This window comes from Cydia fagiglandana, chromosome 22, assembly GCF_963556715.1.
Source record: "Cydia fagiglandana chromosome 22, ilCydFagi1.1, whole genome shotgun sequence".
Classification (NCBI taxonomy): domain Eukaryota; kingdom Metazoa; phylum Arthropoda; class Insecta; order Lepidoptera; family Tortricidae; genus Cydia; species Cydia fagiglandana.
Window position 1 is genome coordinate 2,236,415 of NC_085953.1, and position 26,559 is coordinate 2,262,973.

Genomic DNA, 26,559 nt, shown 5'->3' on the forward strand with positions numbered 1-26,559 from the left:
GAAGAATTAAATGTCCTGATAAAAATCTGGACATCACCCTAAAAAACCGGACATTTCCTGTAGCAGAGATTTGGCGTAGCTTGAACGACTGCTGCTCTCTGTGGTGTACTGTATCGTGGATCTACTTTCCCTTCGCCCGATCCCGTAGCCCCCTCCCCAGGCGCGCATTTTATTTTTATAAGGCCATTCCTTAAAATCCGGACACATGGCAAGTCCGGCCGCAATCCGGACAAAGGGTCAAAAATCCGGACATGTCCGGACAAATCCGGACGTATGGCAACCCTAGGTGAGAGGCTCTCGACGAGTATGTACAGCCGGCATTACCCTAATTTTATCAACTTTAATTATGTCTTAACAATTTCTTCGTTAGTAAAAATGCCAGAAAAGAACGCACTTAGGCAAAATATTCGACTATTCTGATCTGAATTCTACTAACAAAGCAATAAGGGTCAAATTTGAATAAACAAGTCACAGTTCGGCATATCCTAGTCCTAGAGTGACATCACAAATGCTCTCTGGTAGGGTATTCATAACAAATATAAAAACGCTCTCATAAAAAAAGAAAATACATATACACAGTGCTGAGAATGCTGTCAAATGTTGCAACATTGCCCGTTTGGTGACAACTTTACACTACGTATCCGTTTGACAATTCTAAAAGTATCTATTTAAAGTTCAATAAGATTACACTTTAGACAGACCTCTCACTTTAGTTTGATTAAATTCGGCCAATTTTTTTTTAACGCATTGTGTAAGCTGCAGAGAAAAGGTATCACCCCCTGCATAGAAGTTTGTATACAAAGATGCTAAGCGACTCAAAGTTGGGCAATGTTGCAACATTTCACAGTTCCAAATACATGTTGTTCAGGCATTTTGGTGATGAAATTTAAGTTTACATATTTTTGGTTCGCCATCTAACGAAATTGCAATTATACTATTTTTTCTGCATTTTTTATTTGTTTAACATAAGTTATTATAATGATAAAAATCTTAATTACTCAATACCCTTAACGACGCATTAGACCATCCAATTCGTCGGAGGAACCCTAAATATCGGATAGTGTAACACACGTTTTATAAGTGTTTAGTCTGTCTAAGCTAACTGTGCACCGGCTTGAACAGAACAAAAATATTCATAGAAATTTGACATTGCCATACTTTGTCAGTTCAAATGCCGTGCAGAGTTAGCGTGGTCCGATCTAGATATCTTGAAAAGTGACCCTCGTATATGTAGTTGAGGACAAAACTACGAATGTGGCTTTCCATCAGAAAAGGGTCTTTGAGGGAAAGATCCTATTTGGGTCAAAGACAAAACTGTGTTCACGTCTTTCCTGAAGACATACCCAAAAGGGCTATAAAGGTATTTTTTGTTATTTAACCCTTAACCACATCAAAAGCTACGTCTTTTATTTGTATAAGTATGATAAAATCATACATGCCATGGTATAATAATATACTCCGCCTGGTACTCTCTTCCCGTCTTTTCGTGGTCACGTGACTTACACAAGCCTACGTCATCATGCGACAGCGCTATATGATAATATGCGATAGCGCTATATATAGCGGCCATGTTATTGTGACGTAGGCTTGTGACACTCTGGGAAGAGAAGACCATGTTTTATTAGACTATGCCTACATGCCCACAAGCTGTTAACTATTGTCCACAGAAGAGACAATTAACATGTAGAGTCTGTGCGGAAAGAGAAGAGTCGTGGAATGTATTGGTTCCCATACATTTCACGACTCTTCTCTTTCCGCACAGACTCTAGCATAAAGACCCTTCTCTGATAGATAGCCACAAATACAGATAGTCCAATTGTGTTGCTACATAGAAAAAGGATACTTTTCTTTCATAATTCTTTGAGCTACCACCCATTACCAAATATCCCTTTTAAATGCAACTGGATTTAAGGTATGAATGTAACAAAACACATACATGCATACCATACATACAATATGGTGGAAAGGTAAATTCACGCATACATTCAATGTCCATAACAATAATCAATTAAAATTAATGATTCGAAATCATTTTATAATATACTGTTCTGTCTGAACTCGTCAGGATGATAGCAACATGAACAACATAGCATAGCAATACACATAAGATAGTAAATGTATATGTCCACGGCCGATCGTAAGATCAGGCATATCGTGAAATTCCTAGGCATATCGTGAATCGTGAAAATCTTTGACTCGTTCCCTGAATCGACGCTCCTATTTCTGGGCAGTTTGCCCTTCGGGCATCTGAAGCAACGTAACGAACCTATCCTACCTATATATTGGTTTAATGTGACTATCGTCAAAACATTACACAGGAACATTACGATCTGCCTGCTCTTACGATCGGCCGCCGACATATATACAGAGATGGGCTGAATATGGTCTTTGCCGAATACGAATATTCGGTTCAGATCATACCGAACCGAATATTCGCGGTTGGGCTAAATAAAACTGTCTAAAACGCTGAAAACAAGGTCATTCAGGTCTCTGCTCTTCTGCACTCCGCAAGTGTTTTTGACCGTCTCATGCCTGACCGTGAAGTGCACTGTGCACCCGCGCCAGCTAGTGGACGCCCTTAAAAAATAATTCGGTAAATATTCCGCAGTTCGAACCGAACTATTCGGCCGAATACGAACATTGAAAAATATGCCGAATAGCGAATAATTACCGAATATTCGGCCCATCTCTAGTATATAGTTTAGTGAAACATTTGGTTGTGAGACGCACTGTGTATGTTCAGTTCACTGTCTGGACAAAATAGTTGCTGATCATAGTACTAGTATACCACCCACGTCACTGTTTTTTTTCTCTTGTGTATAAAGTAATGATAGCTATAATTATAAGATCGCTCTGATGTTACAGTAAATAGTACACATGTGTAAGAACTATCAACAGTGTGTGGGCATCTTTGGGTGTCTCACCGATGATGAGTCCGCAGCCGAACGTGAACTGTTGCTTGGCCTGACAGGCCATCCCGGAGCGTGCCAAGATCGCTCTGATGTTACAGTAACTAGTACACACTACACATGTGTAAGAACTATCGACAGTGTGTGGGCATCTTTGGGTGTCTAACCGATGATGAGTCCGCAGCCGAACTTGAACTGTTGCTTGGCCTGGTTGGCCATCCCCGACAGGGCAAACGTGAAAGGCAGGGGCTGGAGCTTCTTCTCGAGGACCGCTCCGATGTTCCAGTTTGAGTCTACCATTCCTGAAAAAAATATATTATGTTGTAATTTTTTTTAAAGACGTATCGACTTATAACTTTCTGATGCAGGTATTTTTTTTTATCATTTTCTAAATAATGTATACTTCTACACTTTAAATAAAAAAGATTTAATCCAGCTATGTTATTTAGTAAACTATAGAAACCAAACTATAAGATCGTTACGTTGGGCTAGTATACACTAAACTATCATTTGTCAAGGTTTTTCTAGGTTTATCCTAGTTTAAAGCCAGTCCAGAGAGGGTACTAAAAAGCGTTCAGGTCTAACCCGGACACTTTTGTCAGTGTCTTACTATTTAATTTTAGAAAATTATTATGATGCCTTAGATTCCTTAGAAGAAAACACGATTTTACTAAAACATCAGAGTTAGCAATGTGGGTGAATGCAGTTCTATTTTAAAATACCAGCGTCTCATGCCAGCACACAACTAAATATGAAATAGGCACAGTCAACTGTAGAAATATGGGTGTAGCCAACTTATTAAAAAATATGTCCCATAGTTCTTAATTCGCTGACACAAGAGTTATGGGACATATTTTTGAGATGATTTGTGCACCCATATTTTTACAAATTTAAGAAGTTATTATTTACCTCTGAAGACGAGCTCCGCCTTGGGGATGGTGACCTGGTATCCGATGGTGCCGACAGACTCCATACCTCGGAAAGACGTGTCCATCTCCGCTACCACCTACAATTAATTACAAATAAAAGTCAAGTAAATGTATAAACAAATTTGTTGATTTGCTACATGCTATTTTTGGCAAAAATTATTAAAAAAACTATACCTGAAGTTGTTCACTAGCTTGCTTGAAGTAGCATAAATGGAAGCCAGCAGCTCCCAGCGTCGCTGACACCTCCGAATCTGAAATATAGCAAATAAGGAGTTATCTATGTAGCATTTTGGACGCGTATGATTGTACTTTTGAGAGTATTAGACATAAATTATTATTTATCTACACACATGTCATTAGTGCTCTATAATACGTTCAGAAACCGTAGGAAATGACAAGCTTTATTACAACCAATTTTACTATGAGAACTTTCTTATCTGTGGTAGTAGGAAAATTTGTACTTTAATGTACATAACGTTATAGATTTTTGTAGGTTATGAGTTTAAATTTGGAACAGCAGTCAAAACTCAAGTAGGTCTCTATTCTAGTATCCATAGATATTAAAACAGTTATCGATACGAAACGTCAATTTAGTATGTTTTTTAAATATAAACCGCACGACATTTAATTTTGATCTCGAGTGACATGAGAATAGGGACTTCATTCTTTTGTCTAGAATTAAAAAAAAACTAAGGATGTGTGACATGCGTGAAAAAAGTTTTCATTCACCACCATTTGACGTACAGTTTATCTTTTAGTTAGTTTTAAGTATGTGTTTAGATAAAGTAGTGTATGTAACTGTACATAATTAGGCATTAAAACACTCGTGTGATCCTATTAAGAAACTCACTAACGTTCGTTTCTTAAACCCACACTCGTATTTTAATGCCTCTCATTATGTAGCAGTCACATAAACTACTATTAAATTGCCTGATAATGCACATAAACAAGGCAAAAGTATTGATTTATATTGTATTTCGCACGTTTTGGGGGGAGACGATGAAATTCGAAAAGTCGCGGGGCACTTCCGGATGAGACTAGCCCAGGACCGGGAGTGTGTACTGTGTGCGGTGTAGTGTGTGCGGTGTGCTGTGTGCGGTGTTCTGTGTGCGGTGTGCGGTATGCTGCGTGCGATGTAGTGTGTACTGTGTGCGGTGTGCTGAGTGCGGTGTGCTGTGTGCAGTGCAGTGTGTGTGTGTGCAGTGTGTGTGTGTGCAGTGTGTGTGCGTACCGTCCATGGTGTAGCGCGCGGCGCCGGAGGCGATGGCGACCTCGCCGCCCGCCACGCGCGCGCCCGACTGGTACACCAGCTCCGCGCCCAGCGCCAGCCGCCGCGTCACCGACTAAAAAGAAAAAAACATGTGCTTTTAGCTTTTTTTGAGTAGGTGTGACCGTAGACATTGAAGAAAGTGGTAAAATCAGTCGTAAAAAAATAAAAACGGGGAAACTAATCTAATATAAACTGTAAACAAGATATATACAGTGGTATTACTAAAATAAATTAATAACTAGCATAAATCTAAAATAGGCCCTTGAGGCATTGCACCGAGGATTCTGGCGGCATTTCCTCGCTGTATCACAATGCTGATACGTTGTGCGTGGTAGCCGCCAGCTCTTCGGTCACCGTCACCGGTTACGTCAATGTCACTTTCTAATATCCCTATCTCTAATATGTTGGTAAATATTTATATTCCATTCCAAAGTCTCACATAAATAAAAGTCCAATATATTTGCAGTTGTTTAAGCCCTATCTATAGGTATTCTCACTCAAACAAGATCAAAAATGATTTGTTATTCGAGCTAAATATCGATCAAAGTTAAAGAAAACAATACTTGGATGTTAATATAATCAACAATACTTTTCTTCAAAAAATTTGAAATGACATAGGGTACATCGCCAATTACTAGCCACCCCCCAATTACTGGCCACTTAATTTGATTTCTATTTATAGGTGAACAAAGTTCATTTTAGTATATAAGGTACGAAAATCCAATTATTAGCCAGTTTTCAATTACTGGCCACCTACATATTCCAAAAATGAATTCTATTTACAGATAAATAAAACTCATTTTCAGTATAAGGAAAATGGCCAGTAACTGAAATTTATCCACAACCCACTCGTTCAATAACTGGCCGCCTCTTACAAAAATGAGTTCTATTCACCTATACACAGAATTCATTTTAGTATAGGTGGCCAGTAATTGAAAACTGGCTAATAATTGGCGATGTACCCTACTTAAGCTAAAACACAGAACTGTATAACAAAAAAAAATGACATTCATCCTATCAATAAAACAAAAAAATCATAAAATAAAGAAACCCATCGACAGAATCCACTGTTTTTTAATATGAACTCTAAATACATCTCCTTAAAGATAAGTTTTCAATATACAGTAAAATGATCATCAGAAATCGTTAACAATCCGTGTGCACTCATTATGTCCCATTTCATTAACGATCTAACTACATTCTCGGCTTCGCTGTCGCTAAAAATTGTGCACAATCGGAATTGGACTCTAATGATAAAGATTTACAAAATACTTTAGCAGAAATGCGGTACATTTGTACCACATGTGGTCACACTTTTTGGTGCCGGCGTTTTAACTGTAGCCATATTGAAACCAACATATCTTTCTTGAATGAAAAGAGATTTAAAAGTTAACTATTATATACTTTAAAAAGCAAATATATTCACTTTAATTTCACTTCACTTGCTTTTTCCGCAAGGATTGTAAGATAAGGTATTTAGTTGTCTCAAAATAGGCATGCAGGTAGGAAATAAATTCTATAGATGCTAGGCCACAGCGCAAAAAGTGCTGGTGACCTATCGGTAAGAGCGTGCGACTTTCAATCAGGAGGTCGTGGGTTCAAACCCCGGCTTGTACCAATGAGTTTTCGGTGAAGGTTTACCTTTTGTTTACATCGTGAGGAAACCGGGCTAATTCCAATAAGACCTAGTTTCCCCTCTGGGTTGGAAGGTCAGATGGCAGTCGTTTCCGTAAAAACTAGTACCTACTAGACATGTGCGCCGCGCCGCCGCCGCCGACGACGATTTTTCCACGCCGCCGCCGCCGATAAATATGACCGGCGTATAATCGGCGTGGGAAATTTTGATACCTATCGTGTCTTATTCCATGTTGCGTTGTGAGTAGATAGTGTCAGAGGTATAATTTAAAGATCCTTATGCTTTTTCGCTTATTATTTGCCAGTGAAGCATATTAACATAATTTTTGTTGTTGCGGTGTTAGCTGTGACAACGATTTAGCGTTAATTTAAACAAGATCTTGTTTCTGGATCTCAGGTTATTATTTGATATTTTATCGCACAGCTTTTTTGTAGAACGCATTTTGTTTTACATCAATAGTCTCTTTATTGTCAGTTTAATCAGTGAACTAAAGTCAAGAAAATAGCAGGTTCATATCCTAGGACATAAACATGCTATTTTCTTCTTAGAATCTTCAGCAAGCTGTAATTGGGTAAGTATTTTATGATTTCTCGTATGATTCTGGTGACACGCATGAGGGTCATCAACAAGACATCAATGTCATCATATGATAGATATGATTTGATTTATTTATCACATAATATACAATTTCATTTAAAAATACACACGAGCAATTCTTAGTCATTTTATGGTGATTATCAGCTTCTTTTACTTAGTAATATATATTTCAATCAAAATAATAAAAGTCAGGTTAACGCTTCGTAATAAGCTATACCTAAACAATGATACCTACTTATAGGAACATAAATCACCAAATATCTTCACTAAGCTAGGAGTAAAGAAAACAAAGTAGACCTTAATATTCTATAAAACAGGACACTCCAAAGACATTCTGTTGAGCGAATCAACCGGCCAGATAAGTTTACTTTCGAAAACGACGATATCTTTAGTCTTACATAGTTTTCTGTTAAACTTCAGTTCAGACAAATGTAAAGTATTCATCATTATATCGTAACAAATCCTAAGTGAGGCGACAGCGGCTGGGAAAAGTCAATATAGATTTAAGGCAACTTAAAGATTTTTTTGTGTTTTATTTATATTTCGCTTAAAAGTAAGTAAAAATAGTGCCTAAAATGTAGCGTTTTAAAGTATCCTTTTTAATTTAATATTTAAACATACCGTTGGTAACCATTAGGTAGGTATTGGTAATAAATGGTTGCCAAGTGACATGCCGGGATATGATTTTCGGCAATAATTTAGAAAACACACATAATATGCTTTGGATAGCCTAGTAAATACTCAGAAGGCTTTAATGTAGAGTTTCTATAGCCACGTTCTCATGCAGTATCAAAAATTATGCCACGCCGATTTCACGCCGATCACGCCGCCGCCGCCGGTCAAAAAATCATCGGACGCCGCCGCCGATGATTTTGCCATCGGCGCACACCTCTAGTACCTACGTCAATTCTTGGGATTAGTTGTCAAGCGGACCCCAGGCTCCCATGAGCCGTGGCAAAATGCCGGGATAACGCGAAGAAGAAGAGATGCTAGGTCACCAGTGTAGAATATTTACCTGGAGGTAGTGCCCAACAAAGACCGAGGAGTCACTGAAGTCCGGCTTGCCGACGGCCATAGCAAGTGTGTAGTCAGACCCTTTATATTCCAGCCTTGTATTGCAGCTTATATACTGGAACTGGCATACATACCTGTAGGTAGTGTCCTACGAAGACCGAGGAGCTTTCACTGAAGTCGGGCTTGCCGACCGCCATAGCGAGCGTGTAGTCAGAGCCTTTGTATTCTAGTGTGCCTTGCGTGGCTGTCAGCTTGCATTCTTGAACCTGGAGAGACAAAACAGTTTGTTACCATGAAAGTTGCAAATGATTTCCAAAAAATAAATTATAAATACAGTAGAATCCGCTTATAATGACATCGAAGGGAAGTGACAAACACGTCATACTAAGCGGATGTCATATAAAACATAGTTGTACAACTTATTATTTTTGTTGTTTTCCAAATTAATCTCAAATTCTTTTGTGAGAAATGAGTTTTATTAAACTTGTAACAAATATCAACTTGTCACTGATGACCAAACTAAAATACCTTACACGCCATGAACGCACCAAACGTCCTCGCAGGGAAAGACGTGGTGATGGCCACGAAAACCAGCGAATGTGTCAATATAACCGGACATAATTTACAGACATAGTAAGCGATTTGTCACTATAAGCGAAGTCATCCGAATTTGTCACTAAGAATTTTATATGAAAACCAAACTTCGCACAGTAATTACGTCATAGTAAGCAGTTGGTCAGTAAAGCGGAGTCATAATAAACGGATTCTACTGTACTCGGATTCTGTAAAGTAGATGACTTCCCATGTTATTTCATAGGAAATTAAGGTTGTTTGGTAATAGCAAATTGTAAGTAATTTGTAAATTTTACTGAAAATAAGCAGTAATAAATTACACTTATTTAATTCTTATAAGTTTTATCTTACATTATAACCATACATTTGAAAGGTTTCCACAGACTTTATCTTATCTGGCTAAATCTATCTATTTAAAGTTTTAGAAAAAAAAGAGAATTAAATTTTTTTTAGGTAAAGTTGACGAAACATAAAATGAGCCGATCTTGATCAAACTTGTGCACTTTATATTTTGTGAACAGCATGAGCCATATGAAATTTCTATTTAAATGTTAAAATATTTACCTGAGCAGCTCCTTTAACCCTGATCTCCGGTGTGAGCTGATGAATAAGGTTAAAGTTGAGGTTCCCCGAGGGATCCACGTCTCCGAGTAGCACTGGGAACGCCTCTGTTGGTGACAGCTGTTTCGTGCCGATGTATGTGGCGCCCAGCTTGTAGCCGTTCTGAGCTGTGCTCATTGTTAATGTGTGTGACATCTGGAATTTAAATAAAATTTATATAAATAATGTAATGTTGTAATTGGTATAAAAAATAAATTAGATAAATAAATAAATATTAGGGGACATATTACACAGATCAATCTAGCCCTAAACTAAGCAAAGCTTACACTGACAAAAACGAAAATAACAATTAGACACTTTGGGTACTAGAGACAATGACATATGTAATCAGACAGATAAAAACATAAATATATCCATAATTCAGGAAGAAATATCTGCACTCATGAAACAGCTAAAAGCTCTTACTACACCAAGGTACTTTCGAGGTAATCTTTGTACTCTTACTGTAATTGAACACAGAGCCATCAGCTTTTTAGGCATAGACACTAGCAAGAAGGTTAAGCGGCTATTTTATATGTATATATTTTTTTACTTTTTATATTTCTACTCAAGCAGAAAAATACAATGATAAAATTTACCTGGAAGTGATTAGATATTCCCTTGTTGACCATTAATTTACCACCTTCAAAGTTTACTGGCATAACATCTGAAAAATGGAATATGGTTATTTCAGCCTCTAATTACTAGTATGAGTGTTGCTACTCAATTTTATTGAGAATTCAAGGTCACTATATTTTCGTCCCGCATCTTAAAACATTTAATTAAATTTAGATATGGAACCTTCTACTTCAAGCGCAACACTTCTAGAAGTGCCATCAAGATATAAAAAGGGTTCAGCATGCATAAATCAGTTCTTATCAGTGAGTAAACATCAAAATTGGGTCGGGACACAGCTCACTTCAAGTACCATCCATACTTTACTTACAAAATTAACACAGAATAGCTTTCTATTTTAATTAACTACCCTTGCATGATTAGATACAAGTATTAATTTAAATAATTGTCTAATATTACATCACAAGATAACCAAACTTTTGAAGGGAGCTCAAGTTATGTTTACCGGGTTTTTCTGAATGAACAGAAAACAACAATATTCCCGTAACATGCGAATACCTTTTCTTATCATTTCTGATCACGTATATGCTACTATTTCCACCCACACGACTCACCTTTGGTTTTTTTGTGCAACTCATCCAATGTCCCTGGATTTTCACGTTTATCTGCATTCTCTAAATTGTTTATGTCCGTGGGTGTTAGTCCGGAATTGTAGACGCGATATCTGCTTGATATAGCACCCATTTTATTGAGGAATTTAATATACTTTCCCTAAATTCCTCAGAAATCGATGAACATGTGCAGTGAAACACAATTCTGTCGAATAAAAGACAATCGCAGCAGTGTGAAGTTGACAGTACACATGTACCAACATAACAGGTAACCATAAACAAATTAATTTCGTTTTTTACCGACTGTCAGGCTGTTTAAGATACTTTTAAAACTACTCAAAAAATAAAGGTTTAGAAATGTAGTAGTACTGGCAACACCAGTTAAAAAAAGTATTTGTCACTGTGACTACTGTCAGTTTGACATTGACTTATTAGAGCACAGACAGAGCAGTGTTGCGTTTCAATGGTGATTTTGGTGAATTAGAATTGATATATCTATTAAAACTGGCTAACAAACAACAAGCTCTCTAATTTAGAGAAGAAACGGTGGTACAATCTTATTACGACTCCAATTACTGCGCTACACTTCGTTTCACAACCTTCACAATGCCGAAAGTTGTGTCTCGTAGCATCGTCTGCTCAGACACGAAAGATCAAGAAGAATACAACGAGACCAAGCCACTACACATCTACTACTGCATATGCGGCCAGATGTCCCTGATTTTAGACTGCACTATCGACCGATTGCCACTGCGGCCGACGGACGGGGCGCGCGTTATAGACGGCTCCAAACACGCCCATAAAATCACTTCAGACCCCGATGAGACGGTTTATTTGAAGCGTGAAAAGGGGATCGAGAGGCAATATAGGTTAAAATGCAAGAAGTGCGCGATCCCTATCTATTACAAGGCGGATCAAGACAGCAATGTTGTTTTTATAATGAGAGGAGCCTTAGTACAAACTGCAGGTGAAAATAACGTTACAGATATGTACAAGCAAGTAGCGTTAACGCAGCCTAAGAAAATTATGGTCACTAAACACACTAAGAACATGGGCAAGTTTAGTTCAGTGACTGTTTCAACAATAGATGAGGAAGAAGATGAAATAGAGGCGAGAGAGGTAGCGGACAGTTACGCTAACAATGCAAGGATTATTGAGAAACAGTTGGAGAGGAAGGGCATGAATAAAAGACAGGCGGAGGCTCCCGTGCAGGTCCAGGAGAAGAGGGTCCGGGGGACTTTAATTGATAAATAAATATTGATATGAATGACTGACTATTGAATTTTAATTTTGACTTCAATTTACATTTATTTTCTTTCTAAATGTTGTTCCTACTGTCTCTGTGTTGTGGAAATGTAAACTTAACATCCATAACAGCAAACATTCAAGTTATTATGCAATTTTACTGCCAAATTATGCAATATTTAATCTGCCTAAAAACTTTGTTTGCGGAACACTTATTTACAATAAGAATCAGTTGCCTGTAAAAAATACATTAAAACAAATGAATAGCATCCATTTTTTTTATTAAATGAAAACAATTTTACAATGTTCATTTTAAACAATAAATATAATAATGTTTAAATATTAATATGACTGACGGAATAAATATATCTTTCACTTACATTATCTATTTACAACAATTATGTACAATCAGATGTACTAGCCAATCTGCACTAGGATATAAAAATGTACTTAATTAAGAAGACAAATTGTTCAAATTCTGAAATTTCAATTTTGTACATTATTTACATATTTTTGTATACTTTTCGCAAAATGTGGCTTAAGTTCCTGTTGGAAAAAACAAATAAATGGAGATTTTTTCTGACTTCTGAGGATCAAAAATCTAGAACTTGACTAAAAAATGTATAACCAACTCATAAAAAATCTCTTTATCCAATCCAGCTTAACAAAACATGTATTTACTTGTAATTCACAATGAAAATGCTGCAAATTATTGATGGGGGTTTATGAAAAACCAGAGACACATTAATAGTAAAGACTCCTCATCATAATATCATCCTCCTCCTCATCATAGATTAAATCTAACACAGACCTTCAAAGTTTATGTTACTGGCTTTTTTATCCACTATAAGAAAATGTGGAGTATACAGTATGTAGATAAAAGTAAATCAGGTACATGAAAGACCATCAAAGTTGTGTCATACATTTTTGTAGTATTATTTTTATTTCACTCTATCTTGTATCATCAGCATGTCACAACAATATATTCAATTTGAAACTATTCTTAACTAATAAAAATATTTAATATTTTTACATCTCTAATAAACTTTAATAGGGTAACTCGCCAGTGACTGGCCACCTTAAACTAAAAATGAATTCTTTTCACCAATAAACAGAATCCATTTTAGTATAAGGTTTCAATAACTGGTCAGCCTTCAATAACTAGCCACCTTGTACTAAAATGAATTCTGTTATTCTGTTTATAGGTGAATAGAATTCATTTTTAGTTTTGGGTGGCCAGTTACTTTCAGGTGGCCAGTTACTGGCGAATTACCTAGCATAGAATAAACAGACGAATATACACAACAAGGAATAACAAAACATTTAGGATATACATACAAGTAAATCACAAAGAATAAATATCAAGAGTATTAAATGGGCACCATTTTTAAAGAAGACTATTAAAAAAAGTTAAATTGGCATCTGCTCCTAATTTCACATTAACAAAAAGGAAATAACTAACAATCAATTAATTTGAAAGTTAGCAACTAAATAGAAAATATGTACTTTGGATTTTTCAAATGCAAGTATAATAGATTTCTCAGAACCAGGAAATGGCAGTTGGCACTTATAAAGATAGGGAAGCATATAATTGTGCGGTTTCATTCCATATTAGGTGAGAAAAGAATATAATAGTTCCTATAATCTTGTCCTAGGTGGCGTTAATTTATCTCTACTACTTGCGCCATCTGTGGACTGTCCGAGTACAACTATTTAAAAGTTGTTTCTTGTTTTGTCTATCTTTTCACTTTGGGCATAACGAAAACGTCGGTTTATTTATTTACCATTATATTGTTATTTTCTTATGTCTACGGAATGTCGTTCATTTGAAGAGATGAGAGCTAAACTACGTAATTTATTCGATTACTTAAAAGGGCACTTCCTAGGGGTCCTTACAAAGCTAAATTGTAAAATTTGACACAGTAAATAAAACAAAATTATTACGTGATTCATAACACATATGTTGTTGCTTTGAATTACGTTGGAATCTGAATTATGTAGTGTGTACTTCCCCGTGGCTTCAAAAAAAAGCTCAGCGTATGTTATAATTTGGCTACCTATATTTTAAGCATGTAATTTTGCCGTCTGAATAAGCTGACTTTAATTTTAAATACCAACGGAATTTATTTTCATAGTCAAGTAAAGAATAACATCTACTCGTTTTTGTTTTGTTGGTCAAATATTTTACACATAAAAAAATATACGTTAAAGTCCTAAACCTATATGTCTACACATACTGTCTGTACACACACTTTAAACATCATTTGAGTTCACGTAGTAAAGGAGACATTGAGGTGTATATAATTAGGATTTTTAGGTATACCGAAAAAGATTTCGAAGTTACACAATTTTGCTTTACAATTTGTAGTGTATGTTAGGTAAGGTAACTTTTATTAGTAACTTCATTTGTAAGCTCGACTGAACTGTTATATAAATAATACGCTAATACACCATAAAACGCACGTATGGAGGTCCAAGGGGGAGGCCTATGTTCAGCAGTGGACGTCTTATGGCTGAGATGATGATGATGATGATGACACCATAAAAACTTTATATTGATTTCCAGTTTATCGATGTAGTGATTTGTGTGCAGCGCCATCTTTTAATGACAATTATGAAACTTAATTTGTATTGAAATGTAGTAGTCAAATGTAAAGGTTACCTATTCGTGAGTTTTATGGAAGTTTGTTGGTCCATTAAAATGATCGGCTAGACTAAGGTGACATACAGATCTAGTGCATAATTATTTTCCATTGTATTTTCACGGAAACGTACGATCGCGTTTTGCTATTTCAGTCAGTCTCGGTACAAAAAGTACTGAGGTTGACTGAAGTAGCATGACAAATACGAACGTTTCCGAGAAAATACTTACGATGGAAAACAATTAGATATGCACTACATCTGTAAGGCTAGGCTAGGCTTGAAAATACAAATAATTTCAGCGTAGGAAAATTGTTTCTTTAAAGTTTGAAAAGGTTTGAGCCAAGTTCTGAAATACATGTTCTCCTATATAAAATCTCAGTCATCGCTAAACCAACTCTAACTCTAGAATCTCTACGGAAAATTGTGTTTTTCTACAGTTTTAGACATGTTATCAGTTCAACGATTTCCTGATCGGGTATTGTCAGACGGTTAATATGGAAATACGGATAGGAATTCGAGTATACATATTTCTATACAGCTTTGGAAGATGGTTTGATTTTTCCGGTTACAGACATACCTATAATTCTAAACGTAATTCATTAAAAAAAACGGAAAGAAACAGAGGGTAGTTTACTACCGTTATAATTAGATGATGTTTTTGTTTATAAAAAATCTGTAGAAATAATAATAAGTTCTATTACAGGTATTTGTTTATAAAAAATCTGTAGAAATAATAATAAGTTCTATACCTAATTATTTTATTTGTTTATAAAATGCTATTAATACTACATTGTTACATTGACATTATTTATAAGTAAAAGTCCCATCGATTGAGATTAGGATCTTTGTCTTGGTAAAAATAAATAAGAAACCAGAAAGCATACAGCGATTTGATAAAATTGGAAATGGATATAAACATTTTTTTACTCCATTTTGCCAGATATATAGCTGTGACTTTCAAGCCTTCTTATTTATTTCGAGGAACCCTCTACAACCTAGCTCATTCTATCCTGACTTACTCAAACACTCAAATAATGTTGATCAAAATCGGTCCAGCCCTTTAGAAGTTACTGACTCGCCCCTGCCCTTTAGTAATTAAAGTTACTTCAGACACGTCACTTGTATTGAGTGCACGGTATGGGGGCGTAGCCAAGATGACAATCGTACATGGAAAAACGTCAAACAAATAAAAAATGTAACATTTTAAGTTCTCGCGTTTTGTACACATATTTAATTACACAAACGGGTCTACCGCGATAGCGCGTGATAGCGGGTCTTTCCGTGACCACAGCTGGTGCAAATCAGCTGAAACGTCGGAATTAAAGGTAAAAACAATTAAATTATATCGCAGTAGACCCGTTTGTGAAATTAAATAAATAAAAAATGTACTGGGATGAGATGCTACGTGAAAGTCACGTGATTATTTAGATATAAGTTTTGATTCGCATTTCCTATCAACGATTGTCATCTTGCTAGACCCCTGCTCATTTATATTTTCTAAAATAATTACTACCTACTTTATAATCTATCTACCTACTTGTAATCTGATATAACAATGGATCAAAGTATACAATGGACAAACATTTTCACGATTAGGTTGATGAATTGTGCGTCTTGCTTTGGCGTTTTCTTCCAAGCACCCAAACACAAAGGTCTAAATAACCATGCCATAAATACTATAGGTACTGAAAGTTTTTTCTGCCAATACATATGTGTACCGACGAAATAACACACCTCTAGATGGCCAAGCAAATCTTGTCAGTAGAAAAAGGCGCGAAATTCAAATTTTCTATGAGACGATATCCCTTCGCGCCTACATTTTTCAAATTTGCCGCTTTTTTCTACTGACAAGATTTGCTTGACCAAGTACCTATATATGACATATAGGTGTTTTAACATGATGTATTAATTTAAAATGACGTATGATATTGATATATCTATATCATTTTCATATAACTGTAAAACTACACATCTAGAAAAATTACATTTTTTTTAATACACAAGATAAACCAAAGTATCTCTAAATATTGTTTTAGAGACAATTTTCTCTCTCTGTATTATGTTTTAAATCTAAATAAAGGACCAATAGTACCAGCACAACTGCCTGTTACTGCTTTTTTAATTGATATCCGCCTAATGGGAAGCGGTGACCGTCGTTCACCATAAGCAACTGTGTCATTTGCTTCCCTCGTTCTATAGTAAAAAGGAAGAATTTTTCTTGCCTTACCTTTGTAATTAGGTAGAGTAGGCGATAGGTAATCGCCTCACCACAAACTTGCAGGTTCTTTTTTTTTACTTCTACTTTATGATAAAGGTACCTACATTCCAAATTTGTATTTCAAATTACGAACCACTCCTGAAGTTGCAATGATTATTTGGCCCTTTCTAAACATTACAACGCCTAAATTTTACCAAATACGTTACGTTAGATCTACTAATAATCTCACTTTTTCATCTGCCGTACACAGAAGTTCATAAAATAGGAAGTCTAATATGCTTAATGCATAGAAGACCAATATGTACCAACAAAGGTATGTACAGCCAACGAAGGTAGGCATCTAAGAAAAGATGCTAATAGACATTTTAATTAGCGACAAATAAGTTTCTTAAATTTTGTTGTAAATGGCGTTACATTAGCAAGATCTCAGTTAACATATTTTGTAAGGCACTTTGACCTCAGCTTTTATTAAAACCCCATCTGCATTATATCTCTCAGAGAGCGCACTAGATCACGATATGACGGTAACAGGTCTATAGCCATACAAAATTTACGCTAAGTGGTGCCATCTATGCCAACGACGAGGAACGTGAGTTTGTGTAGTACTCTTATTTATTGCTCCTTGACTCGAACAACTGTCTTAGAACCACTGAACATATTAAACTTATTCTGTGCTTAGAACGTAGCCTTAGAGCGTTGTCCTGTATTTCCAAACACTGTCGCCCATGTAAAATTAGTGTTCATTTAGAAGTTTTAATTACTTTTTAAGTCCAAGGACTTACTCGTACAATTAGAAAGCAATTGACAAGTAATAATGTTTCGCATTGACATTTGGCATGGCAATATATAATTCATTAAGGATTTACAAAGTTAATTTGTCGGTACAATCGATAAGGACACAGATATTTATTAAAAGCAGAACTATATTGCTGCCGCATTCTAACTATATTGCGATGATAAATCGGCGGTAAAAATCATCTGCCCCTAATCCTAAGCAACAAATAAAAATTTGAGCACATCTCAAACATATTTCCATACACTATACCAATACTGGTTTCCTTTTTCTCTTCCTCTTGTGCTGTTTGTGGTGTTTCGCGCCATTGCCGCCATTCCGCGGCGCGGCGCCATCTTGGCTGCCATTTTGGTGGTGTCCGCCATCTTGTGAGGCGCGGCCACTCTCTGCTATAACGGCTTGAAGGGTGGGGGCATGGTCGGTGGCTGGTAAGGGTGGCGAGCTAGCATATCGCCCTGGAACAGCCCAAATGTTAGCCTATACATTCATTAAATTCTGTGTGCTTGGGAACTACAGGAAGGTACGTAAAGAGGGGCCGATTTCACCATTAAAATAATGTTAACCGCGAAATGTTTCTGAAAAACCTACGCCTGAACATAGGTACTTATTGAATTTAATTGAAAAGCAATCTTCTCATCTGAATTTTTGAAGAGTATGTACATATACAGTTAATTAGATACCGACTATCATGATGCGACACCAGTAATGGAGTCCACCTTAATTAATTAATGAATTTTAGAAAGTTCATAACTAACCTCTCGGTTTTGTTGGATCTTCCAGCCAAAAATATTGAAAGTTAGAGAAGACTTAAGTTACTAGTTCATTAAATATACTCGTATAGTAATTTATTTGCCAAAAAAAATTTTTTTTTTTGTCTTTAGCAAAAAGGTTTTACAACTGTGAGGGTAGGGGTATATACACACAACACAAGCCATACGGAATTGTAGTCTACAGGACAAAAACTGGACCGACCTCAAGCGCAAAATGTTGAAGGTTTGAAGTTTCAACAGTTTTGACTGCGGAGGGCTGTGTGGACAATGGACATCCTCTGACTGATCATCAAAGGGGTCATAGGACACTGGAACTAGCATTTGGTTAAATACAAGCACAATTTAGTGGCAGGCATGATATCCAGTTAGTGCGTTCGGATGATGCTTGGACGTGGTTTTTTATGGTGTTATCGACCCCACAATGCTGAAGTAGATACTTACAACTTGAGGCTGGTTTTGGGCTTGTTTTATATTTCTCTCTTGAATCATGAGTTGGTGTGCCGCCCTATAAAAATAAGTCAAATTTTAGTATTATTACCTATACTCGTTAGCTGTGTAAATTTTCCTGATAAATTCTCTCTGAATATGTAGGCAATAAAAAGTAAAAATTAAACTGGTATTAAAATTGAAATCGGCGAAGACAGATGTAAGTATACAGAAAACATGACAAATCTACTTATACCGTCACTACTTTAAACTCACCGTCAACTGAAAGATATATATATTATATATAACGGGATGCTACGTAATCAAAGACTTCTGAAGAAAAAGTTATGGTTTAGTATATTTTACTAAAAATAATTCAGGGAATTGGGGGCTAAAATTTCCAGACAAATTCCCAGAGTCTCCATTAACTTTCGTAGACAAGTACATATTGAAAGGTTCGAAGAGAAAGGATAGGTTCTACAGCGCCTTTATCGCAATCCAATCGAGTGTTTAAGGAAATCTATTGCACCAAATATAAATGTTTATCTCTATATCTGTTTCCTATCCTAAGAGATTTGCAGTGGCGTAGCTAGAGGATATGGCACCCGGGGCAGGCACCAAATTTGCCGGAGGGCCAGATTACCATCCGTATTTCACACTTCACAGTGGTGGTAAATACGACTGACGAAAGTATCTCTGCTGTGCCTTTGGCAAGGCGGAGAGGTAGTCTTTTGCCCATTTTGGCGCCCCCCCTTGGACGGCGCCCGGGGCACGTGCCCCCTCCAACCCCCCCCGCCTAGTTACGCCACTGGAGATTTGCAACAGTGATAAAGACGACGATTGAATTTTTAAATATGGATTTCGTGGGCCTGTCTTTGCGCATAACCTCTAGCCGCCCATACGTCAAACCTTGCCAAGCAAAATGAAATTTTGATTTTGTCAACATAAAGTTCAAATTAGAATGTAACAGGAAACCTTTTTATAGGTCTCTGGGCGGCTAGAGGATAAAAAAGGTTCCAGTTTACCTGTCCATCTGCTCTTGCGTCATCTCAAGCGCCTCCTGCATCTCCCGCGATGTGTTCCTCACGAACTCTGCGTCACAGTACGCCGCTAGACCTTGTTCGGCTAAAACCTGGACAGAGGATTAAGGAATAAGCGCTTCTGAGCCCAAGTTCTCTTGTTTTAGCTTAAAGCTTAGAGAAATAAATAAAATGCATGTAGGCACTCTCCTGCAGCTGTTTTTGTCATAGGCGCCGACATCCGATATCGGAAAGGCGCTCCCGATAAATCAGTTATGTCGGAGCCCCCCGTCAGCTGTCGGACCGACAATCGGCGCGATTCGGGAAATGAAATAGAGATGCACTAGATAAGATATAGTAAAGATATGTGACGTTCCACGGCAAAAGGTACCATTGCCCCGACTGAATATTGGAGCGGCGTTAATAATAAGCGTAAGCGCCAGCCGCCATAAGGTACCTTTTTTCGTGGAACGTCACATATCTTTACTATTTCATATCTAGTGAATGTCTAACGGCGTGATATCTTAAAGTTCGAATCGCGCCGAATACCTACCTATTTGTTTGCGTGCGTACGTGTAGGAATAATGCTTCTTGTGTCTAGTGTGCGTGACCGCTGGCGACGGCGCCCGGGCGCGCCGCCGCGGCCTGAGTACGCGGATGTAGGATCTTACATCCGATATCGGCTAGGACAATGTGAAAACGCTCTAATACTGAGCAATAGTTGTCGTCCTATGCAGTTGATATACAGTGTGTTTTCTGTAACAGGAGCAATAAATTAACCAACCAACATTAGTTCAGCAACTTTTGAAAATAACTCATGGTTTAACTTTTATTACACTTTAAAGTTTATTCTAAGACGCAATGTATTGCAAATTTTGTCATGTTAAAAGCGTGACAAGTAAAGTCAAGTCAAACACTCTGATGTCAGCGTACATTGAAGGCAATATTTATTTTGTATGAAAAAGAGGAAGTCTTAAGGATTCATAATTTTTAAAAGTTGCTAAACAAATGTTGGTCAGTTTGAGGAGTACAGCCTTTAGTTTAATTTATTGCTCCTGTTACAGGAAGCACCCTGTATATAAATAAGTAAAGCATATGTGTACCTATATAGTACGTACCCTAGTGACGAGGCTCTCGGCTGACCCAACCACCGGGACTGCGGAGTTGACGCCGCGCGGACTGCCCGGCAGCGACACCACGCCGCGGCCCGAGCTATCGCCTCCTGTAATAAGAAACTAGTGAAGATTTTGTATAAATGTGCCAATTGGCGACTAATACTGACGGAGATATGGAGTAACAAACATAAAAAAAAACATACAACCGAATTGATAACCTCCTCCTTTTAGATTTGGAAGTCGGTTAAAAATTCAAGTGAGTGAAACGTTGTCGTTTAAACAGTTTATCATATGATGTCCTACAAGGGCATAGCAATTGATGTTATTTTAACTTTAATGTCTTCAAAATGATTATATATTAAGTAAGTATTTATTTATGATGTTGTCTACTAATATATTTATCTATTTTTGAAGCGAAAACTAGCTTCTCTATGTATAATATTAATTCTAAAGCATTATTAATCTATTTATTTAACAAACTGCAACTAAATCTGGAGTCCTCGTGAAACTTTACGATTTGTTTTATTACGGCTTGGCATTGCGCGACTGGCGGCGGCGGCGGCGGCGGCAACCACAGATTGGAGCGAGACGGAGCGATCGGACCTTTCGTTCTCACCTATGGTTGCCGCCGCCGCCGCCGCCGGTCGCTCAAAGTCGTTGCCGGGCCGTTAGAAGCTGTCGTGCTCAAATAAAGGTGACTGAAGGATGTCTCAAGTATCATTATAATTCATAAAATATTTGAGAAAAAGAAATAATAACACCTACATCTGATAAAGACAATTGACTGTCAGGTTTAGGTATACGACTGACTAAAAATTACCGATCAATGAATGCTAGAGTTAGACCAAGAAAAGTCTGCAACGATTTTGATATGATAGCAGTGCAAGTGTCATTTATACCACCGTAATAATTTCATAGAAGTTTGACGTTTAAAATAACACTTGTACTGCGTATGCTATCAAAATCGTTGCAGACTTTATTCTTGGTCTAACTCACTCAAATTCAATAGGTATAAAGTTATGATTTTTATTTTTGACTATTGTGAACAAATATTTCTTCTATAGGTACCTACATAAAATTGATATCATCACCAAACTATAGTTTTGATCTATTATTTTTACAAGTTTTTAAATGTGTTATGTTTCGGGACTTTTGTTAATTGTTGATCTCTTTATTGTTAATTATTTTATGGATAATAATGATATTATTCAAAACATCCGTTTCAGCATCCGATTAAATTAAAAAATCAAGTTTTACTTCTTCTATAAGCTGCTAAACCTTTTCTATTTACTAAGATGCACTATTTTAGCTCATCAAACGATTTCTTTTCATGCTGCCATATACAAAAATGGTTACTCTCGTAAATATTTAAAATACGTGTTAAATTTTAGCTGTTATTGATTATGAATATGAATTTAATGTTACAGCAAATTCAGCGGTTAGTTAATGTGTGTACAATAATGTGCAATACAGTGTTAGTGTTATAGTCCGGCTGGCCAAATATGGCAGATGACTGACATATCTTGTCGACGTTGGAGATATTTCCCAACCTCTTTCTTTTAAATGGCGGTACCATAAGTAAAAAAAATTTTTGCCAAAAATATCATTTTTGGTCAAGCTTTTATCGCTGACTCTACTTTTCTTTCCACAGGCAACTAATACTCTTCGAGTGAATTCTAAAAACCCAAAACACAATTAGGTTGCGGTGTTTTATAACAGAGTTCCTATGGCCACCTCTGGTCTCCATCATCAGATCAGATCAATGACACCATAATATTGCATTGTCACCCGACTTACGTACCTATGTATGCAAAATTTCAGCTCAATCGGAAAACGGGAAGTGGATCAAATTTAACTTGCGATATTTGATTACAGACAGAGAACGGTCAGGTGAAAGTAAATAAAAGCTTGTAAAAAAAGAAAGGAAGGTTATTTTCTCAGCTCCGTTTACTGCCATATCTGGCTGGCCTGACACTAATGTTAGTCAGAAAAAGTGATTTGATTGGCGGAAGCTCATGTGATAGTGTTCATGTATACCATCTCTTTCCTTCATCGTGGTTCTGTAAAGCCTTGGAATTTTATTAGTGATGCATTCATGTTTACTTTTCTACAATTCGGAAGCTTCCTTCTAAGGAATAGTCAAGATAATTTGCTACATCTAAACGTTTTTCTGATATGTTTCAAAACTGCCAATGTGAATCTGGTGCTGTAAAATAATCCAAAACTTCGATCATTAAAGGAAATCACCAGTGTATTATTTGGTATCTAAATAATACATACGGAATAAGGAAGTGAAAACAAAAATATAAACTAATAAGGTTGTAAAGAGAAGGACTAAATAATAAAGGAGTTTTAAAATCAACGATAAAAAGTTCGGGATTGTTTTACAACACGCGTCCATTAAGGACTTAAAGAAGGAGGCTCCCAAGGGTGCGGACCTGGCGAGTGCGGTCGAGCTAAAAGCTGGGCGGGCGGCGCATGCGAGCTCGCCGCCCCTGACGAGGCACTGCGCACCATCCGACCTGTCACCACCGGCTTGATGGCTCGGAGGCTCCTTCTCTCCCCTCCGCGGCACGCCGCCTTCGCGTGGGAGAACGCGAACGGGAGCTTCGCTGCTGCGTTGTAGCCGTACAGCGTCATCGTTTTCGACTCGGTCGTCGGCGTGCATTCGCTCGCCAGATGCGCGGAGATCTTCGGCTGTATCGCTTCGAACGCGCTCGGCGACGGCGTTTTATCCTCCGGGGACGCCTTCCTCGGTATCGGTAGCTTCTCCCTGGAAGACGTCGAGTCTTCTGGATGGATCTTTTGTCTAGACACGGCGGGGGACGTTTTTATCGCCTCGCTCGGCGTCGTTAGATAGTTAACGCAACCGAACGCGAGACCTATTTGACCTAACATCTCCGGGTAGTTAGATTTCTGATTGCTGAATACGTTACCGGATTCCGCAGAAGGATGCAGTGAAATAGAAGATCGTGTTAGGAAAGGTGTTAGTACAAAAGCTAGGGTTATTTGGTGCTGTGGGCCAAAAGGCTGATCTACTTCGGGGAAAACAAACTCAAAACCACACAAGACTACCTTTGTAAGCGTTCTTTAGATCATTTGTGGTTTTTCTGCAACGTAACAATTAATTTGCATTTAGAATTCGAGATATAATATGGATTATATTCTAAATTATAAACAGTTGGCCTTGTGAACAAAAATCTTTATGTGCAAAATATCTTGCCAACGTTAGAGCTTAAACTACATAAATTAATAGAATTTTAATGACAATAAAGCAATGATATTTAATTGGTTGTTATAATTTTGGTACTCACTCTAGAACTTGATATATCTTCTCTGATTCTCCATTGAATATTAAAGGTCTAAGTGGTATTTGCTCCTTTGGTTGTCCATTCGGTCTGAAAGTTCAAGTTATGTGACGTTACAGTTAAATGTTACGAAATTAATTATCTCCTCCTCGACTCCTGTCAGTGCTTTGTACAGATGTAGTGTATAATTATTTTCCATCGCATTTTAACGGAAACGTACGAACGTGTCTTGCTATTTCAGCCAGTCTCGGTACAAAAAGTAAGTACTGACGTTGACTGAAGTAGCAAGACAAATACGAACGTTTCCGAGAAAATACGATGGAAAACAATTATGCACTACATCTGTAGCATAAATAATACTACATATATATATATAAATAATACTAAATATATAAATAGATATTGTAAATAATACAAATTATAGTAATAATGATGATAATGATAGTCATGGAAATATTCACCATCAGGCGAGGAACAACGTCTCTCGTGGCTATATTAAGCCAATGCGGGACCGGCATTTGCGACCGCATTTATGGCAGCTGAAGTAGGGAGCCATGTCGGCATCATCAGGTGGATTGTGCCTCTTTGCGCGTTTTCTTTCGAAAATATTAAATTGATAACTTGTAAATAGTTTGAGAGTGGTTTACTTACACTGTCGGCGCTAGAGGCAAAGTCCCCACTCCGTATTCTCGCTGCATCATGGAACTCAGATGATTACCCACTCCTTCTCCTAATGATTGCAAAATAATTGTTATAATTTACAAACATAAAATATCTAGTTAGTGTTTTCGTTTGTTTGAACATATTTATCCTTATTATCCAGTCATATTATTTATAACAATTCAATTCATAATGCGTTTTGAATTTTAAAGGATGGTACAGATGTCCCTTATTCATAAACGTTTACTAAAGTTAACAAGCCGATAATAATCGTTTGTCCCTTTCCAACGTATTGGTATGATGGAAAGGGACAAACGATTACTATCGGCGTGTTAACTTTAGTAAACGTTTATGAATAAGGGACCGTAGTGTATAATTATTATCCATCGTATAGGTATTTATGGAAACGTACGAACGTTTGTAATTAACTGGTTTGGTTTGACGTAAATAAATGTATTCTCTTTCGTTCTTTCTTTTCTTTCTTGCCATTTCAGTCAGTTTCGGTGCAAAAAGTACTGACGTTGACTGAAATAACATTGACAAATACGAACGTTTCCGAGAAAATACGATGGAAAACAATTATGCACTACGAGTACATCTGTACATATTTAGTCGAATTTAAACTGTATTTGGTTTTTAATGCATCTTCTTGTAAAAGATAATAATAACGCGAGATACTAATGACAAAAGCTACTAACATTTTTGTTGGATTTCTAGTATGTTATGTGTATATTAATTAAAAATTCTTAATTTACCCATCGGAGGTTCCCCCGGTTTCCTCTGTCTGATGTTCCTGTTGGGTCCGTGTCTTCGGATGCTTGACCACACGCCTCCAAACAATGAGTGGTTTCTCTGTTTACACACATTCAGTCTTATTAATCAGTCTAATTAATTAATAGATTCTGCATGTCAATTCGCTGTGTCTTAAAACATGTCCTTGCTTAAAAAATCTGATCCAAAGAAAACAAGGAAATTTATTGCGCCGAAAGTCCACTAACGCAGCGTACTACGTAGGCGAACAACAAGCGAACGCGAAGCGAACCGATGCGGCGCGGGGTGAAGCAATCCTTTGGTACCTATAGAAGTGTCCTACGTGGGCGATCTCGTTGCGAACGCGAACGCCTTGGGCCCGCCGCGCCGCGCCGCGTCGCGTTCGCGAGTTGTTCGCTTACGTAAGACGCAGCGTAATTTTAATACAAACATGAGAGTTTCTTGATTGAATTATTGCAAGTTTTTTGAACGAATGCTTCCTTTTCAAGTTCTGCGTTGCTTACCCTATGCATAGGCACATCACATTCTGTTGTGATGTCGTCGAGATTCCCTGATATAGCCCTTTTCAGCTCAGGTCCTGCCTCATGAAGAGTCCTCAGACCCGCTTGGAGAGTCATCTGGTGACAGGCCTCATCGTTCTGCCTTAACTCTTGCTCCTTCCGCTTTTTGAACCTTGTGGTAAAGAAGATAAGACTGAGAATCGAATGGTACATTGACGGTACTTGTGCATCTAAACTATGAGATGGAAAAATCTAGTGTAAGCTAGGCTATGCGTGATCTAGGAGCCATCGTATATAATCTATAAAATTGGAGTATAATGGCTATTTGTATCTTTGAGAAATTGCGTAATATACTTACAAATCAAAAATAAACTAT

At 37.2% G+C, this 26,559-nt stretch overlaps 3 protein-coding genes across 7 annotated transcripts in view; 1 reads left to right on the forward strand and 2 right to left on the reverse strand.

The window, feature by feature from the left end:
* Positions 1-1,729: 1,729 nt before the first annotated feature.
* LOC134675555 (mitochondrial import receptor subunit TOM40 homolog 1-like) lies at positions 1,730-10,958 on the reverse strand. The gene is made up of 8 exons (XM_063533833.1): positions 10,719-10,958; positions 10,128-10,195; positions 9,493-9,684; positions 8,490-8,621; positions 5,070-5,181; positions 4,013-4,089; positions 3,819-3,915; positions 1,730-3,211 (listed from the first exon to the last, which is right to left on the reverse strand). The coding sequence occupies exons 1-8, from the start codon at positions 10,846-10,848 to the stop codon at positions 3,072-3,074; spliced, it is 948 nt and encodes a 315-aa protein (XP_063389903.1). The 5' UTR covers positions 10,849-10,958; the 3' UTR covers positions 1,730-3,071.
* Positions 10,959-11,160: 202 nt separating this feature from the next.
* LOC134675559 (STING ER exit protein) lies at positions 11,161-11,989 on the forward strand. Its single transcript, XM_063533838.1, has one exon. The coding sequence runs from the start codon at positions 11,322-11,324 to the stop codon at positions 11,967-11,969; it is 648 nt and encodes a 215-aa protein (XP_063389908.1). The 5' UTR covers positions 11,161-11,321; the 3' UTR covers positions 11,970-11,989.
* Positions 11,990-13,745: 1,756 nt separating this feature from the next.
* Positions 13,746-26,559, reverse strand: part of LOC134675548 (voltage-dependent calcium channel type D subunit alpha-1-like) — a 54,456-nt gene continuing 41,642 nt past the window's right edge. The window contains exons 37-45 of one of the 5 annotated variants that reach the window (XM_063533812.1): positions 26,187-26,355; positions 25,668-25,764; positions 24,904-24,982; positions 24,259-24,342; positions 23,383-23,717; positions 20,948-21,051; positions 19,836-19,942; positions 18,826-18,889; positions 13,746-18,091 (exon numbers count right to left, since the gene is read on the reverse strand). In XM_063533812.1, coding sequence (XP_063389882.1) covers positions 17,861-18,091; positions 18,826-18,889; positions 19,836-19,942; positions 20,948-21,051; positions 23,383-23,717; positions 24,259-24,342; positions 24,904-24,982; positions 25,668-25,764; positions 26,187-26,355 — 1,270 coding nt within the window. In that variant the 3' untranslated portion in view covers positions 13,746-17,860. Of the gene's footprint in view, positions 18,092-18,825; positions 18,890-19,835; positions 19,943-20,945; positions 21,052-23,382; positions 23,868-24,019; positions 24,055-24,258; positions 24,343-24,903; positions 24,983-25,667; positions 25,765-26,186; positions 26,356-26,559 lie in introns of those variants that run through there. The other 4 variants (XM_063533813.1, XM_063533811.1, XM_063533815.1 and 1 more) reach the window with 4 other exon arrangements.

Excerpts from the sequence above, each read along its gene's own strand:
- LOC134675555 (XM_063533833.1), bottom strand. The coding sequence starts at position 10,848 with ATGGGTGCTATATCAAGCAGATATCGCGTCTACAATTCCGGACTAACA. Across the intron at positions 10,196-10,718 it reads GTTGCACAAAAAAACCAAAG|ATGTTATGCCAGTAAACTTT; the intron begins GTGAGTCGTGTG and ends TCCATTTTTCAG. Across the intron at positions 5,182-8,489 it reads TCGTAGGACACTACCTACAG|TCGGTGACGCGGCGGCTGGC; the intron begins GTATGTATGCCA and ends TTTTCTTTTTAG.
- LOC134675559 (XM_063533838.1), top strand. The coding sequence starts at position 11,322 with ATGCCGAAAGTTGTGTCTCGTAGCATCGTCTGCTCAGACACGAAAGAT.